At 43.7% G+C, this 18,890-nt stretch overlaps 1 protein-coding gene across 3 annotated transcripts; it reads left to right on the plus strand.

The window, feature by feature from the left end:
* Positions 1-381: 381 nt before the first annotated feature.
* Positions 382-18,790, plus strand: LOC108410978 (Schwann cell myelin protein-like). 3 transcript variants are annotated; one of them, XM_017682323.2, is made up of 11 exons: positions 382-470; positions 599-650; positions 1,446-1,817; positions 4,521-4,814; positions 5,761-6,030; positions 7,395-7,670; positions 9,748-10,014; positions 11,584-11,844; positions 12,042-12,141; positions 14,773-14,846; positions 18,291-18,790. In XM_017682323.2, the coding sequence occupies exons 2-10, from the start codon at positions 611-613 to the stop codon at positions 14,843-14,845; spliced, it is 1,953 nt and encodes a 650-aa protein (XP_017537812.1). In that variant the 5' UTR covers positions 382-470; positions 599-610; the 3' UTR covers position 14,846; positions 18,291-18,790. The 3 variants fall into 3 exon arrangements, with proteins under 3 accessions (XP_017537812.1, XP_017537810.1, XP_017537811.1); XM_017682321.2 differs by having other exon boundaries at positions 14,773-14,834; XM_017682322.2 differs by having other exon boundaries at positions 14,776-14,834.
* The last annotated feature ends 100 nt before the right edge of the window (positions 18,791-18,890 follow it).

Below are 18,890 nucleotides of genomic sequence, written 5' to 3' on the forward strand. Positions count from 1 at the left end.
TCCATCAGACTCCTCTGTGATGTATGATCAATCATCACTGACCGTTTTCATGTGTCCCTGCGCTTAGCAAAAATCCGAAGATACACCGACTTGAAGCACATGTAATAGAGGTCAGTGGGCGCATGCCGTCTGCCCAGTTCTGTTCAGCTTCTGTCATGTTTTCTGTCCTGCATTAAAATGATTGCTCATAGTAATCGGCTGTGGCCGCGGTGGAGAAATTAGGTGGAAAACAGATGGAGCACTGCAGCTGTAGCACTGCAAACACCGGTGACTGACTGAGGGAAGCTCTGAGGCTTGTGAGAGAAGACACCACTCTTATGAAACCCTGAAAGTGACAGTGACGTTTCCTCCAGCTTATTCCTTCTGGTTTCCGGAGTAAATGCTTAAGTTGCACTAATATGGCATATAAGTGTAGCGAAGCCCCTGGTTTGGTCACTCAGGCTGGATTGGTGTGAGAGAAAAGGCCACAGGTATTCATTTGAATTTAAATGTGTTTACCTGCCATGTTCATACTGAACCTTCTCCATCATGGTAGGTGTAGTGGTTTCAGAGTGCTTTGTGAACTGTGTTTGAAACCGTGTTCTTCATGCGTTGTCAGGATTTAGACGTCATGGGACGATGGTGGGTGCTCCTCTGCTTTGTTTTGCGAGGTAAGTGTTGAGTAAGTGGGGGGGGTATGATCATGTGTTTATTCTTCATCACTCAGACTCTGTAGGACTTGATGGCTCATTATTAACAAGATGTAGTTTAGATACTTTGGAGCCATGAAAAGCTGTTTGCTATGACCACTCGGTGACGAAGGCATTTCAAATCCATGGAAGCGAATTCCTGTCAGATATTCGAGCCTCCCATAGATGTGAACGTTCATTTCGTTTTTGATTTTAATTACAGTTTTCTGGTTCTGGCAGAAGAAAATCAAGTTATTGACAAACTCAAAATAATGACTTTATTTTGGATCATAAGTCATTATTGAGATACTAGGTAGTTAATAACATTATACACACACACACACACACCTCACATCTATGTCATACTCTTGCCTCAGTACGTGTGGAGTTGTTAAGTAATCATGCTGAGTTGCTTATGTGGTTTCTGACACTGTACGGTGTAAAAATGGGCTAAAACAGCATCAGCTGCCGTCTTGAAACCCAGAGTTCAGTCTGTACTTTAGTCCATGTTTATAGATAGCAGTGCGTCATACGGTGTGATGGTTCAGGCTTGTGTTTGCCTGATGCCAACCTGACTAAAGCTACTTTATCTTCGTAGCTGCGATGCTAAACTAAAGAAACTTGGCAGCAAATTCTGATTTTAAGTGTAAAAATGAGTAAATTAGATGTTTTTGGTCAAGTCTGACTTTAAAACTCCATAAATCCATAGGGACATGGTTTATGAATGTGCTTTAGACTCCCAGTGAACAAACGTCTCGTTCTGTCCTCGCTGCCCAGTGCTTCAGTGGGCGCTTACCGAGGCCAAGGAGTGGAGCGTGACCATACCATCAGAGATCAATGTTCTGACCAGATCGTGTGTGGTCATTCCCTGCACTTTCACCCACCCTCCGTCACATGACCCGTCCCACATCATCTGGTACAGCTACTCCGGCACCAAGTACCCAATAGTCTACAGTAAAAGGCCTCAGGACGTCATCGAGCCATTCCGTGGCAAAACGGAGTTCGTTGGAGATGTGAAGTCTGGAAACTGCAGCCTGAAGATCAGCCACGCTCTACCAGCAATGAATGAGTATCAGCTTTATCCTTGGATCGATCCAGATACAGTCAAGCACAAGTTCTACCACAAAACCGTGAAGCTGAAAGTCCAAGGTGAGTCCACTGCTGACCAACATTTCTGTCCGCTCTCAGAAGAGAAGGTTCTTTCAGGGTTTTGTAGTCAAAGGATTCTTTAGTAAAAGAAGTTGTTCTATTTAGAACCATGACTCCTCACTCCGTTACGGGACGGTAGTGAGGCGGGCCCAAGTGCAGAACTGAAATCTGGCCAAAAAAGGGGAGTAAGGGGTTTACTGGGGCAACGGAGAACGTGTTCGTGAAAAAACAGGGTAACCCCACCGAGCCGGGTTCAAACTACCGCCGTACAGATCAGTGGTCTGTGGCATTACCGCTGCACCACTGGGACACGCAGTTAACCCATGTTGAAGCCTTCAGGGCAGGAATGTTAAAGGAACCAGAGCCAGTGTGCTCAAACAAAGGCCGAGGCAGAAAGGTGAGAAACGATAATGAGAACACAGACGCTGCGCCGTGGTTCTCTTAGAGCAGACGCCTTTCGAATGGCTTGGATTCTTTTTTTGTTTTGTTTTTGTCTTTTGTGAGTAATTTGGGGGCAGTTACTCGTTACTTGTTTTTTTTCCAGCCCTCTTCTCTCTTTTTGGGGCAATTCCTTTTCTCAGTCCTCTTTTGGTTTTGGGGCAGTTTATTTAGTTTATTTTATTTTCTTCTCTAAGACTAAGTGCCGTACCGGTCACTCCTCTACAAAGGTGTGACCAGCACTGCTTAAGCCGCAGCCTTAAGTAGGGGAGTCCACAGGTGTGTCAGTTTAGCCTAATTAGTCTGTGGCTCCTCACCGCTGTCGCCCTCTGCTGGCAGCAGGCGGGACCAGCTGGACCCTTACACACTCTTAACAAGTGACGCTACAAGGGTTCTTTAGTAAGACGAATGGATCTATTTTGAACCTTGAGTCCCCACTCTTTAAAAAATATGGTTCTTCAAGGGTTCTTTAGTAGGGAAAATGGGTAGTAGGAGAAACCTTGAACACCCAGAGAACGCTGTGTGATTAATGGGTTCTTTCACTGGAGAATGTGCTGTGGATGATTCTATATAGAACCAGTTCATTTACTAAAGAACCCTTGAAGAACTGTAGTTGTGTTACCTTCTCAAAATGGGTGTAACCCTAACAGAGAAGTTGTTTAAGCATTGCTGTGGATATTGATGTAGATGAAACCAGATGATCCATCTATCAGCACTGTCGTTTTACTTCATTTGGTCTTTATTTAGCACATTTCTTAAAGCTCGATAAATTATCTGCTACTATAGTGAGAGATTTCCCTTAAAACAAGTAAACAAATGTGTAGACGTAGTTAAATCCTCATCTAATATTCTTACAACTGCCTCAAAATGAGAAATACGAGATACATCAGTTAGACTCAAGGCTATTTCACAGAGTCAAGACATTTTCTCCACATAGACGGACGTGCCACTCAGAAGCCCAGGGCTTTTTACTACCCAGGCCCTGTTCCTGCATTTTGCCTGGAGCCCCAGAATCGCTATACGAGTCGTTTATCTCAAGCTCATTTTGAAAGTGTGGACACAGGGATTTTGATGGTTCATTGAAACACCCAAGCAAAGGCTTAAATTAAGCCAATAACTCACAAACTATATTAAATTATATATATATATATATATATATATATATATATATATATATATATATATATATATATATAAAATTGTGCAGCATTCATGCGCACAAGGTTTCCCAGAATTAGGCCCAGTCCCATTTCACCTCTCACCCCTACCACTGAGCCCTTAGCCCTCTGTTTGGTGCACTCACATCTAGGGTTGGGGTGTCCCAAGTTTTTTTGAGATGGAGGGGTCGGGTGAAGTGTTGGGGCTACATGACCCTCCAAACAGAGGTTTTCCAGAGGCTCCTTCCAAACAGAGTGTTACGAGAAAAAGGAAAACCCAGCAAGACGGCTGGACAAGTGACCAAAGAAACCCAAAAATGTGAGAATTTTCTCCATTAATAAACTACACTAATCATAACATTAAAGTAAGATAATGCAGTTTCAATGTATTATGATCATTTTCATCATATTCACTAATAGAACGCCAATGTTAAGTAGTCCAGCACCACTGACACCTGAAGCACCAACATGTGGGTAGTTAGCTGCTGAGAATTTGAAGGAGAAGCTGGTGATCAGCTGACTTCAGCTTCGTATCACCGAGAATGAGTGGTGGGCGATAATAACCGATTTATACCACCTCTTTGAAAGCGCACGATGCCCTAAATGTCACTAAAGTCCAGCAGCGAGGTTCCCTTCTCTGCTGAAGACGGACCGGGTCACCTACTGAGGGTTGTCCCATTTTGTAGGGCAAGATTTCAACCACTACTCCTTATAACTCAGTTCCACGGGGTTAGGGTGACACTTGAAAACAAGGGGTAGGGGTAAAAAGAAGAAATGAGACTGGGCCCTATGGTCAGTCTACACAAAATCACCTACAACCGTGCAGCTGGGTGTTTGCAGCTGCACCACACTGCCATCTGCTGGTCTTTTGGACTCTTTCCTGTGATTGGGCATGAACCCTTTATACTGGAGAGTCATTATCCAGTACTAATTAATCAGCAACCAGTATAAAGTATAGAAGTTGTGTGGTTCTGAGAGAGAGGAACTGAAGGCTTCCCATGCAGTTTGGGGGCTTAAAGAGGGCACAAGTGAAGAGTGTGAATGAGTGAATGCTGCACATGTGGCTCATCCCTGGCTAACGTTCAGTATTTATTGCTTTTTATAACAGACACCATACCGGCGGTGCAACTTATTGTTGATGGAAATCCAAAAGAAGGTGAGACTGTTCACATTTCCTGCATGGTGGTGCACACTTGTATCTCATCTCCCCCCACCCTTTCCTTTGGGGACACCAGTGGGGACGTCCAGAATAACCAAACGGACCTGGGCCAGGGCTACTGGCGAACGGAGAGCACCATCTCCTTCCCTGCCAGAGCCAGTGACCAGGGCAGGGCAGTGGGCTGCTGGGTCCGTCATCCAGGCAGGCAGGTGGCTCCAACTTGGGTGGAAGTTAGCGTGCACTGTGAGTCGATAAAACCATCTCCATCTCATAAAATGCGTCAGATGTATTGTGGTGGGATGCCAATAGTAATGCAGTGAAGCAAAAGAGAAGGTCTGCTGTGTTCATGATGGATGTGGAGCAAGTTTATAGCTGTGTTTTTCATGTGCTGGCATTGTATAATGGAACTGAATGGGATCTATTTAATGGAAAACCCAGTTTCAAATTGAGACGTCCCTTCAGTCCGCTTAGGAAAATAAGGCCCAATCCCATTTCACCCCTCTCCCCTACCACTGAGCCCTAACCCCTTCATTTTGTGCATTCAAAGAAACCCACAAATGTGAGTATTCTGGCCCTGAAAAAGTACAATAACCACTGAATTGTCTAAAAAATCGCTGGCAGTGTGCTGATGTCTCAGCAGCTAGCCAGCTGGATCTCCTGGTCCACCTTAAATGGTGTAAACTTTGCAGCTATAAAAGCTTCACCTCTTCTGGGAAGGCTTTCCACAAGGGCACAACTTGCTGCACAGGTGGCGTCCGATCACGGCACCACGCTGGAACTCACTGAGCTCCTGAGAGCGACCCATTCTTTCACTAATGTCTGTAGAAGCAGTCTGCAGGCCGAGGGGCTCGGCTTTATACACCTGTGGCCATGGAAGTGACTGGAACCCCTGAATTCAATGATCTGGATGGGGGAGTGAAAACTTTTGGCAATATAGTTTATTATATTGATGTTTGATGTATCATATCTATATATCCATCAACAGAGCTGATGGAATGTACAACGCAGGGGGGATATATACCCCCGGAGAAAACAGGCATGGGTGTAAACTTCCATTACTTGTTAGGTGCATTAGCCTCGTAGCTCCAGAGCAGAACTTTTCTGATCAACTACAATTCAAGGAAAATGTAATAATATGTTGTTCCACTGATTTTTAAGGCCTACAGTTTCTCCTCCCATGTTTCTTTAGATGCTCCTCGATCAGTTCATGTCTCCGCTGAGAACAGCACAACTCTTTTGGGTGAGAGTGTGACACTGGAGTGCCGCAGTGATGCTAACCCATCCTCCTCCACATTCCTGTGGTACCTTCAGAGGGACGGATCTGTGCGTACACTGACCGCTCGAGAGGACAGCATCACGGTCACTGACCTGCTGCACGGCCAGAACAGCTTTTACTGCATGGCCCAGAACGTTCTCGGAATGGCCAACTCTTCCTCACCCTTTATCATCACTGTGGAGTGTGAGTCAGAGCTCTGGGGCTTTTCGGCCTCTTGTATACAGAGTGTCAGTGGTATGCAGTGAGCTCAGTGTGGACAAGTACACTGCCAAACAGGGGCTACAAAGCTGAAAACATTATAGAGGACCTTCATTCATAGTAGTGCTCATAGTAATATACGGTCATCTTACTGTTAAGACCAGACTCACTGTACACTTTTTCCACCATGCATGTGTTGATGTAGTTTGTGTTGGTCATCCTCTAGACTTTCCTCAGTGGTCAGTTTCTCATCACAGAGCTGCTCTTGACTGGATATTTAGGCTATATTTAGGTTTTCTCAAGGTGTTGGGTGTTTCTAATAAAGTGGCCAGTGAGTGGAAGCACAGGGTGGGTGTTTCTAATAAAGTGGCCAGTGAGAGGAAGCACAGGGTGGGTGTTTCTAATAAAGTGGCCAGTGAGTAGAAGCACAGGGTGGGTGTTTCTAATAAAGCGGCCAGTGAGTGGAAGTACAGGGTGCGTGTTTCTAATAAAGTGGCCAGTGAGTGGAAGCACAGGGTGGGTGTTTCTAATAAAGTGGCCAGTGAGTGGAAGTACAGGGTGCGTGTTTCTAATAAAGTGGCCAGTGAGTGGAAGCACAAGGTGGGTGTTTCTAATAAAGTGGCCAGTGAGTGGAAGCACAAGGTGGGTGTTTCTAATAAAGTGGCCAGTGAGTGGAAGCACAGGGTGGGTGTTTCTAATAAAGTGGCCAGTGAGTGGAAGCACAAGGTGGGTGTTTCTAATAAAGTGGTCAGTTAATGGAAGCACAAGGTGGGTGTTTCTAATAAAGTGACCGGTTAGTGGAAGCACAAGGTGGGTGTTTCTAATAAAGTGGCCGGTTAGTGGAAGCACAAGGTGGGTGTTTCTAATAAAGTGGCCAGTGAGTGGAAGCACAAGGTGGGTGTTTCTAATAAAGTGGCCAGTGAGTGGAAGTACAGGGTGGGTGTTTCTAATTAAGCGGCCAGTGAGTGGAAGCACAGGGTGGGTGTTTCTAATTAAGTGGCCAGTGAGTGGAAGCACAGGGTGGGTGTTTCTAATTAAGTGGCCAGTGAGTGGAAGTACAAGGTGGATGTTTCTAATTAAGTGGCCAGTGAGTGGAAGCACAGGGTGGGTGTTTCTAATTAAGTGGCCAGTGAGTGGAAGCACAGGGTGGGTGTTTCTAATAAAGTGGCCAGTGAGTGGAAGCACAGGGTGGGTGTTTCTAATAAAGTGGCCAGTGAGTGGAAGCACAGGGTGGGTGTTTCTAATAAAGTGGCCAGTGAGTGTAATATATTTAGATTTTATGTGATTGTAGCTAAAGTTGTCGTTGCAGGTACATGGTTGTTTACGGCTTTTTAAAATGATATTTCCAGACAAGCCCTCCATCTCTCCTGAATCCAGCTGTGTTATCCAAGGCCATGCGTTGCGATGCTGGTGTAAGGTCCGATCCCTGCCTAGTGCCTCCGTGGAGTGGACGGTGGACGGCACAGACGCTCACGCTGCCCTCAGCCATGTTGAGATGTTCAGTGTTCGACAGAACCACACACTCAGCGGGGAGCTGCTGTTTAACAAGACCGTCCAGCACAGAACTGTGACTTGCAGGGCCTTCAACGGTCACGGCCAGCAGGAGCACGCCCTGCTCATTAAGGGTACAGCAGTGATTCTCTAGTTTTATTATAGTTCTTAAATATGAGGGTGAAAGTGCAAGTAATTGAAATTTAAAGATTCAATTGTGGGAATGTTGGCTAACTGCTAATTCTGGTACCAGAGGGGTAAAACTTCCCCATTTGCATCCACTTAAAACATCAAGCATTTAACTACACGTTATTTAATCATGGAAGGTAAATATCAGGGTATTTTCATTTTAATACTCTATATATACTCTATATATACTCTACCCCACAAATTCTCACGCATACGTTGACTAAAAGCGCTTTTTCCACTGCATACAGTCCCAGAACCTGTGGTGCCAGAAAACTGGCCACTGTTCTAGTACCAAAAGTCTCAGTTTTATGGTACCAACAGGACCTAATGGTGCTCCAGGTGTCCTCCTACGTCTCCTATGCCATCAATTATTTAGTGAATTCTTTGCTTTTCTAGGTGAAGATGAAGTCAAAACACCATAAGATCACCAGGATGTTAACTAGAACCGCGTGTTGATGCGTTGCTTTCTATTCAGAAAGAGTTTTCAAGGGTGACATAAGCCAGAAGCTAATGCCAACTCTACTGGCTGTTCCTCAAGTAGGTGGAAACTTAATGAGATCTAGAACTCTATGGGTCCCATTTGAGTTAGTATTGCCACCTGTCCAGGATTCTGTCGTTACAGTCTGGGTTGCCTGTCTAGGTAAAAATGATTCCATTCCAGGTCACAAAATGTCCAGTGTGATAACCGAGCTGACCTGATGTTTATGTGCCTTAGATGGAACTGCGAGCATCCCATCCGTTGAATTCAGCCCAAAAAAAGGTCCAAGAATTTTACAAGACTGAGGTGGCAGTGCTAGTTTGGGTCAGTGGGCCAGTCGTGGGCTGGAGGTCAAGGAACCAGCCCTGTGACTGGAAGGGCGTCTTTTCGACCCCCTCGGCTGACGGTCCATGAGCAAGACCCCTAACCCCCAACTGCTCCCCGGGCGCCGTGGATAGGTCTGCCCACTGTGCTCACTGCCCCCTAGTGTGTGTGTTCACTGAAGACATGGTTTACTTACGCCAACAATTAGCATTTTGAATGTGTCGTTATGCTGATTGTAGCTACCAGCTTCCGTTCGCCGTGAGCAACATGAGCGGCTGCCACTTTGTTTTCAGTGAACATTAACAGACAGCGCGCCTTAAGGCCTCAGCCCATCGATTAAAGCCGTGAGCCAGGACTATTACAGCTAGGCCTTCAGCTCAGACCACAAACTGAAAACACAGTTGAAACAAGCAAGAACTAGACGCTAACTTCTGCTAGCATGCCTATGGGATTGTAATAGTTTGTTAGCGCTAGGCTAACGGCGATTAAACACAGATATTTGAAGCTTCTAGAAGACGTCCTTGGCTTTACGTGAAGGTTGTGAATGACACATTAGCACGTTTTACCTTAAGTGGTTTCACAGTGACTCCTACAATGACGTGTCTAGAACGTGTCTAGAAGGCCTAGAATAAGTTTTTTATTCATTTTTATCTTAAAAATGATTCCTCTGTCACTGTAATTATGCTGACGGTTAATCTAATGCGATAGCATTTCTCTTCAGGTCTAACCAGTAGCAGAGTTCGCTTAGCTGTTTACCATTTATCAGGTCTGCAATTTCCCCTCGAGATCAATCAAGTTCTGTCTATATATCTATTTATCTATTTATCTATATATCTATTTATCTATATATCTATATATCTATATATCTATATATCTATTTATCTATATATCTATATATCTATATATCTATATATCTATTTATCTATATATCTATATATCTATTTATCTATATATCTATTTATCTATATATCTATATATCTATATATCTATTTATCTATTTATCTATATATCTATTTATCTGTTTATCTATATCTAACTAGATACCACAGCGTCTTCAGTGGTGCTGTAACACTCACAGAGTTTAAATACAAGCATGAATCTGTTGAATAAACAGAAAAATGACAGACGTGTATTTTTAGTTCTTGATTATTTGGTATGTTCTAAAGGCCTAGAACACTGTGAGGGTTCCTCTCTGCTGAAAAAATGCCTGTCTGTTTCAGCGCCGCCGCAGAACGTGTCCATAAGCCAGCGGCCGCTGCGTGTCCTAGAAGGCCAGTCTCTCACGCTGTCCTGTTCGAGTCACGCTTTTCCAGAAGTGCTGTCCTACAGCTGGTACCAGGTGTATCAGGACAGAGAGGTCCAGCTCAGCGAGGGGTCAGACAGACTCCACCTGCAGGTCGTGGGCAGGCACATGGGGCCGTACCGCTGTTCAGCTCGCAATGAGATCGGCCAGAGTCGCTCCCCCAGCACGCTGGTTTGTGTGGACTGTGAGTGTCTAAGTGCTTGGGGCTTGAGGGCTGTTTTCCAGAGGTAGCCCTTGTAGATTCACTGTAAAAATGGTTTGTCAGTTCAACCTAAAAAAAAGATCTGTGGCAGCAAGTAAACAAACTACTTTTATTCAAACGAAATAATTTCACCGAATGAAAGATTCTTTCATTGGTTGTTGCTTTGCTTGTCCAGTCATTCTATGGAAACATCCACCCCCAGTGTTTACAGATATACTACACTTAACATGTTAAGGTTACAATTTATTTATATTCAAAAATAAAACAATTAAAGTAGTTATGACAATTAAATCTTCTTGAGCCTCAATTTAGCAGCATTGGTTTTTAAATTAGTTCTATACATTTCCAAGCACCACAGAAGAGCTCGTCCTCACAGGGTGAGGCCATAGTTTAGAGGTAAATAAACAGGTTTTTCTGCAATTTTAACTACAATAATCTACACACGGCTATGAAATAGGTTAAAAAGACAAAGAAAACTAAAGCCAGATAAATATTATAAAATATGGAATGAAAGTCCCCCAGGAGTCGAGTCTCTGGTGTTACTGCGTCTCTTATTCTGTAATAAAAGTCACGCTGATGACGTCACTCGACCTCCTCTGACCTGTTCACTGAGGATCTATGGAGAAAAGCTCATGGTGAGTCCACTGTGTCTCTCAGTTCTCAGAGATCTTCTCATTCAGCTCATGATCTCATATGAAGCTTCTAGCTGACGTCACCGGTGTGACCGACTTTATTCTGAGGTCACTGTGAAACAATAGAAACACAAATGGATTAAATTCCATATTTTAGTGGACGTTCCCTGATGGACAGCGTGTGGTTTGATGTTCTGTAAAATGCATTGATCATTAAAAACGTCTCTGTTGTTTCCTTTAATATGAGGAACACCGATGACGGTCAGTAACACCAGTGACTCCTATAGAGAGATGAAAGAAAGTGGGCGTTTCTGTAGAATGACCAGCTACTACATGAAGTAGTTTTTTGACTGACAGACCATTTTTATCGAGTAGTTTTAAAGTAGGGTGGGCAATATGGCAAAATGTAAAAATTATGATACTTCAGAAAGTCACAATATGTCATAATATTTCTTGTTTTCTGACATCTTATAAGTCAGAAAAGACAAAATAGAGTCATATTTAATAAATAATACCACAAAAGTATGAAATAACTGACATGTATTCATGATTTCACATGCTACATGCTTAGTCAGACCTCTGTCAAACCACTGGTGTGCATGTAAATACAGTGATGTTTATAGTGTTTTACAACTCAGCGTAGTTTAAAGTAAGTGTTGCGCAATGCCACCAGGCGGTCAGACGCTTCCTTTTAGAGGGGGGGAACAGGTGGTTGGCACAGTTTCCTCCCTCTCTCTGTATGTTTCAGGCCGTACTTTGGAAAACCCAACTTGCAGCACATCTTTGCTGAAAACAGACACTGTGTTGTCCTGGGATTAAATCCACTACGCACCTTTTTCATCTGTAAACATTTACAGCCATGTTGAGGCGCTTTAAATAAAAATTGAACACAACTTTTTCATTGTTTTCTCATTCCCAGTCGCTCCAGTCATTTCTCCAGCCTCCTCCTGCACACTGGAAAACGAACAGGTCAGGTGTGAGTGCGTGGTTGAGTCTTATCCACTGGCAGCTGTGACCTGGACTGCCCCTGGTGTTCAAACCAATCGAATGGTCAGCATGGAGCTCAGTGGGAGTCTGAAGTCTACTCTGACCGGGCACATGTGGAACGGACATGATCATCTGATCACCTGCCATGCTGCCAACAAATATGGACAGATTTCTCTGCAGCTCACACACAAAGGTCTGTCCACTCTCCTCTACTGAATCCTGTGGTTTCCATTCTTAGAAGTAATGACCAAAGGCAGTGAACATCATCGCTGATGTAAATGATTTAAGGCACCTGAGTGCATAAAAGGCAGGAACTTGCTGCTACTGATGGAGCAACTCTAACATATAACTCAGTACTGCTAATACATCAGGGTCTTGTTTTCGTTGCAGGCTCTTCTGACACGTCCACGTCTTCGCTCGCCGCTGCAGGATGCGGAGCCGCTGCTTTAGTCCTCCTGATCGCTGCGATTCTCTACTGCACGCAACGGAGGTATGGACCCAGATTAAAGAAGAGCTCACCCAAAAACTCTAATGTTGCATTACAAGTTAGTGCTTGTATACGTGTGTGAGAATTTACTTCCCCCTCATTTTATATAGGTAGCTATAGAGTGGCTACCTATAGAAACACTTAATAACACTACAGTATAGATGGACGTGAGGGTGTTCTTTTATTAGGCCTCATCAAGCCAGTAGTTGGTAAGTAGTAGTCTGGCTGCTCACTTCATTAAGCAGTAACTACGATGAATTAAACTTTTCTTTATATATTGTGTTTTATTTACAGCCAAACGGTGATTTACTATTGAAATATTGGTACTAAAAAGCCCAACTAGCGCTTTTTAAAGAAGCACATTATAGACCCAATGCTCAGGAAAGTGTTTTGCAAAAGATTATGATCAATAATACACACTTAAAAGTGCTGAGCAATGTGATTAATTAACCTCTATATTTCCAAAAGTCACCCATCCAAATCACTGAATTCAGGTGTTCCAGTCACTTCCATGGCCACAGGTGTATAAAGCCGAGCCCCTCGGCCTGCAGACTGCTTCTACAGACATTAGTGAAAGAATGGGTCGCTCTCAGGAGCTCAGTGAATTCCAGCGTGGTGCCGTGATCGGACGCCACCTGTGCAGCAAGTCCAGTCGTGAAATTTCCTCACTACTAAATATTCCACAGTCCACTGTCAGTGGGATTATAACAAAGTGGAAGCGATTGGGAACGACAGCAACTCAGCCACGAAGTGGTCAGCCACGTAAAATGACAGAGCGGTCAGCGGATGCTGAGGGGCATAGTGCGCAGAGGTCGCCGACTTTCTGCAGAGTCCATCACTACAGACCTCCAAACTTCATGTGGCCTTCAGATCAGCTCAAAAACAGCGTAGAGAGCTTCATGGAATGGGTTTCCATGGCCGAGCAGCTGCATCCAAGCCTTTCATCACCAAGCGCAGTGCAAAGCGTGGAATGCAGTGGTGTAAAGCGCCGCCACTGGACTCTAGAGCAGTGGACACGAGTTCTCTGGAGTGACCAATCACGCTTCTCCATCTGAAAATCCGATGGACGAGTCTGGGTTTGCCAGACCACTAAGGCAAAAATGTAGGCACCCTGCCCTGTATGGAATGTTACAAAACATTCCCTGAGTCAAAAATTCCCTGAGTCAAAAATTCCCCAGATACAGTTAAATGCAGAAACACTCACAGCTCAAATGACCTGGTTTGTGTATATTCAAAGTTTAAAGCGAGCCAGTAGATCATCTACAGTGACGACTTTTAGGCCCAGTCCCATTTCTTATTTTTACCCCACCCCTCGTTTTCGAGTGTAACCCTCCCCCTTGAAACTGAGTTACAGGGCAGTGGTTGAAATCTCCCCCCTATGAAATGTGATGACCCTTCAAGGTCACATCATCAAACGGACGAGACGAGGTTTTCAGCCATTTCCAATACGCCGCCGTGGCTGTGGTGATCCCACTTGTGTGTCACATGACAGGACGGGTGAATCAGATTTAAAATAGCCTGGAAAAATAATCAGGACCTGTTTTCCTGTTTTGCCTCCAGGCTAGAGCAATAATGGTATCTCACACTGACATTTGCCGTTTACCCAAAGGAGAATGAAAAGCATCAGCGCTGGCGATTCGTTCACAACTTCCGTTTTACACGTCAATCAATCAAACAAGCCACCGAATAAAAAAGAGCACAAACAAAAAACTACATCACTTCATTAACGGCTACTGGTGCTGCTCTGTAGGCGACCCTGCCGGCCTGCAGTGACCGCTGAGGGGAAAGTCCAGCTCCTCACTGCTTAAATACATTTAGGGCATCATACGCCTTGAAAGAGGGGGCAATTATTTATTATCGCCACCATGAATTCTTCGGTGATATGAAGCTGAACTTGGCTTTTTAATAGATTTCCAGTTCCACCTTAAACAGTGCAGCAACCACAGGTACCAGAACGTAACTGCTGCACCATTTAAGGTGGATCGGACATTTCACCAGGTAGCGAACGAGACATCAGCGTATTACTGCCGATTTTTATGCGTGTTATGAAGAATAAATGACCATAAAACACTGTTACAGTGGTTCTTACAGCTCAGCGGCTTTTAAACAGAGAAATACTCACATTATAATCTCTTTGGTCACTTGTGCAGCCACCTTGCCAATGATTCACAGGGCATCTCTGAAAAGCCTCCGTTTGAAGGGCCATGTGTTGTATTTGTATTAAATCATGGTTTACTGTATTGTTCAACCTTATCTGTGTTACACTGTGATGCATCACATTCACTCTCATCAGCTACTGCATCCGCGCTTCGTCATGCAAATGTGCCCTGTGGTAACAGTATTATGAAAATGTCATTTGATAGCAGCGATTTCATCAGAAGACAAATAATGCAGTAATAATAAAATGTGTTACTGGTCATAACACGGCACATTTCTGAGCATCACAGTTCTAGGATCATCCTTTCAGAACTTTACGATCTAAAGCAAGGGTCATGGTTTATTAAGGTCCAGCTTCCCTTGAGGAGAACAGTTCCATGCATAAATCATGCCAGAGACGAGGAATCTGTGCTGGAAAACTGACTGGTTAAGTACGGCCCTGTGTCTTTACACCCAGTGCGTTTGTGTTGTGCACAGCAGGGAGAACATCAGCCCACTGGTGGAAGTTGAGCTGAAGGGCGATGAACAGGAAAAAGGAGGTAAATACTGAGGTCAGATATTAAGGCCTGATATTAAGCCGTTATATAGAGTCATATGCAAACGTTTCATCGCCCCAGATTGTTCAGAAATGTTATGTTTTGTTGCTTTTCTCAGCGAAAATAAGTAAACACATTATCCTACAGAGGACAACATTTTAGGGCACACATTTTTTGCTGAGTTTGACGCATTGGGAGAAACATAAATCATAAAATGTGCCATAACTTTCCCACAGGCCACATTTGATGATGTTTTTTTCTCCCCAGTATGTTAAATTCAGCAAATAAACAGTACTTGTGCACAAAAACGTGCAGAAGTGTGCTCTCTGTAGAGGATGTGTTCACTTATTTTAACTTATTTTAAAAAATGTCAATAGAAACATATGATCGGGGGGGGGGGTGCCAAAACTTTTTCACATCATTGTATATGCAGGGAGTTTAAAGGAATAGATCATAGATCAGCTGGCATGATATAATTCATTTAATGCTAACTGGTGGCCATCTGCTTTCATTCACTGTGAGCTTTTTACCGAGGCCAGCGCATTATAAGCAGCGAGGCTTGTTCCTCTAGACGTGCAACATCCTGACAGGATGATGTGACACTAATGGACACAGATTAAAGGGCAATTTCTACGGTGGCCAACGCGACCCCACACTCCCAGTACAATGAAAAATGCATTGCAAACTCATGTGATACAAATTCAAAAATCATGACAACATCTGAGCTTCATTTTACAAACGTGCTGCAAATCAAATCAAATCAAATTTATTTGTGGCGCTTTTTACAACGGATGTTGTCACAAAGCAGCTTGACAGAATTCCAGCAAAGACAAAGTTTCAACAGGACTGTAAGAATGTACAGAAACCCCCCTCAGTGGGCAAACCAGGGGCAACAGTGGCCAGGAGAACCTCCCTCAGAACTGAGGAAGAAACCTTGGGAGGAACCAGGCTCACCAGGGGGGACCCGTCCTCCTCTGGTCAGACTACAGAGTTATTATACTACTAATATTAATAGCAGTAATATTGGTATTAGGAATAACTAGGAGTCCATGAGAACATCAGTGTAGGGTGGGCAGCTAGTCTAAGGCAGGTGGTGGCAGCTGGGCGTGGGCAGCTGGTCTGAAGTGGGCAGCAGATACAGTCAGAAAAACGGGAAGACTCTGAGAGAGGATGGAATATCTGTGGGTGGAAAAGCTTCCAGCGAGTTTAGGGTTAACTTGGCTGGCTGCACTGTAAAAAAAAATGACAGTAAAATTTAAAGTAATTTACAGGCAGCCAGTAAAATGCTGTAGATTTACAGTAAATAACTATATAACATATATACGAAGTATTGTAAAATATAAATATTTACACTGTAAAATTTACAGTAATATGCATATTCATAGTTGTTCTGTTCATATCCATGTCCAGTTCTGCTGCCAGTAAAATACTGTCCGTTGCAGTGTCTGGTATGTTGCTGTAAACCAGCGCATCGCTCTGAATGCCCAGTCTGTTACAGCATAGTCCTGTAAAATAACAGCACTTTACTGTGAATTAGCAGACAGGGTGTATAATAAACACCTGTAAATATTTACAGTGTTTTACTGTGTTGAAGTGTACGGGGTGCACAGTGGAAGCCTAGATAGCTCAAGTTCATACCCACGACCAAGGTTCATTTACAACTTATACAGCAGCTGAGTGAAAGACGGGAAAATCACTCTTAACCCGTTTAAACCTCTACATCCTGCTGGAGGTGAATCAGGACACGTGGCAGCTCACGCTCTCAATCTCAAACCAGCAGAGCTGCTCTAAAGTTCACTGACCTCTAGTCAGCATCACATACTTAAACCTGCGACCCAAAATCTTGAATCACTGTTCTAAGAAGTAAATACAGCCCAGCTCAGCATGCTCTGACTCTGCTTTACGGTTATTTACTGTACATTTACAGTACTTTATTGGCTCTCCTGACAGTTAATTACTGTACCCTGCATTGTCTGATATGTTGTTGTAAGCAAATGCTCTGAAAGCTCCTTGTTTTCCAGCATGAGCCTCTAAATAAAATACATACAATATAAATTTAAAGCATACATCAATCAGGCATTTCTCTGCATACTTTCTTAGCCCCCTCTTACCCTGCTCGTCAGTGGTCAGGACCCCCTTGGACCCTCACAGGACCCTCAGCACTGTAGTAGTGGAGTTTTTAAACACTGTGTCCACTCACTGTCCACTCTATTACAGACTCCTTCCTTGTACATGTAAAGTCAGAGACGGCAGGACGTCTATGGCTGGATATTTTTGGTTGGTGGACGATTCTCAGTCCAGCAGCAACACTGAGATGAAACTCCAGCAGCACTGCTGTGTCTGATCCACTCTGACCAGCGCAACACACACTAACACACCACCACCACCTCAGTGTTACTGCAGTGCTGAGAATGACCCATCACCCAAACAGTACCTGCTCTGTGAGGGTCCATGGGGGTCCTGACCACTGAAGAACAGGGTAACAGAGTATCAGAGAAACAGATGGACTACAGTCTGTAACTGTAGAACTACAGAGTGCAGCTATACGGTCAGTGGAGCTGATAAAGTGGACAGTGAGCGGAGAAACGAGGAGGTGGTCAGAACGTTCTGCCTGATGAGTGTACATGCTGTTATATAGTTACACCCTACAGCGACTTCCCATTATGACGCGGTGATATTAGTAATAAGTTAACTTGCTTTTACCTGGGAATGTTTATACTGCACAGAGTTTAAAAGTTTGAAAAGCTCCTCCGGCTTTCAGTGTCCTGGACTTTCCGTCGTGTCCTGACTGCATGTTTTCCAGTGCTGTCGTTTTGATGAAAGTGTTTTCCGAGTTTGCAAAGTTTCCACAGATGTACAGCGCCTTTTACCTGGAAGATGTTGTCCTCATTTGCAGTGTTGAGTTTTATTGGCCACTGTAAAAATTTTACCAATTTTTCAAATGTGATCACCGACCATCAGTCAGAGTGGTGTGATGTGAAATGTTCCATTCTCACCCAATCAGCATTGTTCACTGTGGTGCTGATAGGAACATGATGTCTACAACACAGCTATAGACGTTTACCTTCCAGAACCACCAGAGAACCGACACGAGTCTTCTGAGTTTATATGGAATGTTGATGATGGAAAACTTAGATTTTCCACTATTTTCCTTTTTTTAGCAACTTGCCTTAAATGCCCTGCTGACCCCACCACCACGAAATATATATAAGAACAAGTTTAAAGCCAAAATTTCTGTGAAGGAGCTTTTAGGCGTTTAGGGAGCTTTTAGGCTCCCATCGCCACCAGTGCTGTTTCTCTAGAACGGATCATTTCACATCAAAGTTTGTTCACATCTTAACCGTTTAATTACGCAGAAATTCTGAAAAGTTGGTGGAATTCCCCTTTAAACCTAGTCCTGGGTTTACATCAGTGATATGCCGTCAAAGAAAACTGACCTTTCCTTTCTTTTTTCTTCAGATACCAAGTACTCCAGAACAATGTGGTTCTGATGACTGCCAGACTGAAGGCATTCCAGTATTTCTTGCCTATTGTTTTAGTTTTTAAATATTACAGGACCACAAGCATCATGTCCATTATGTTGAATTCCAGCTGATGACTCCTTATGATAGCTTCTTTTTGAGCTGGTTTCAGATCACCTGATATAACTGTACCTGTATTTAATGGAAGTAACCATTTACAGCGTTCGGCTGACGCTCTTATCCAGAGCGACTCACAGTTTGATCATTTTACACAGCAAGGCGAAGGTGGTGTTGGGAGTCTTGCCCAAGGACTCCTATTGGTATAGTGTTGAGTGTTTACTCAGGTGACGATTGAACCCCAGTCTATGGCGAAGAAGGCAGAGGTGTTACCCACTACACCAACCAACCAACCATAACCCAATATAAGAAATATAACTAATGGTCCTAAAACAGTAACCGTTATTATTTTCTTATGAAATAAACTGTCATGTTAAACGATTCGTTTGCAAACGTGTAACTTTGTATGAGAAGGACTTTTGTTTTTACTTTAGAGTATGACATCAGGTTTCATTCCAAATAGTACTGGACGATTTTCCAT

The sequence above is a fragment of the Pygocentrus nattereri genome, chromosome 24, assembly GCF_015220715.1.
Source record: "Pygocentrus nattereri isolate fPygNat1 chromosome 24, fPygNat1.pri, whole genome shotgun sequence".
NCBI lineage: Eukaryota > Metazoa > Chordata > Actinopteri > Characiformes > Serrasalmidae > Pygocentrus > Pygocentrus nattereri.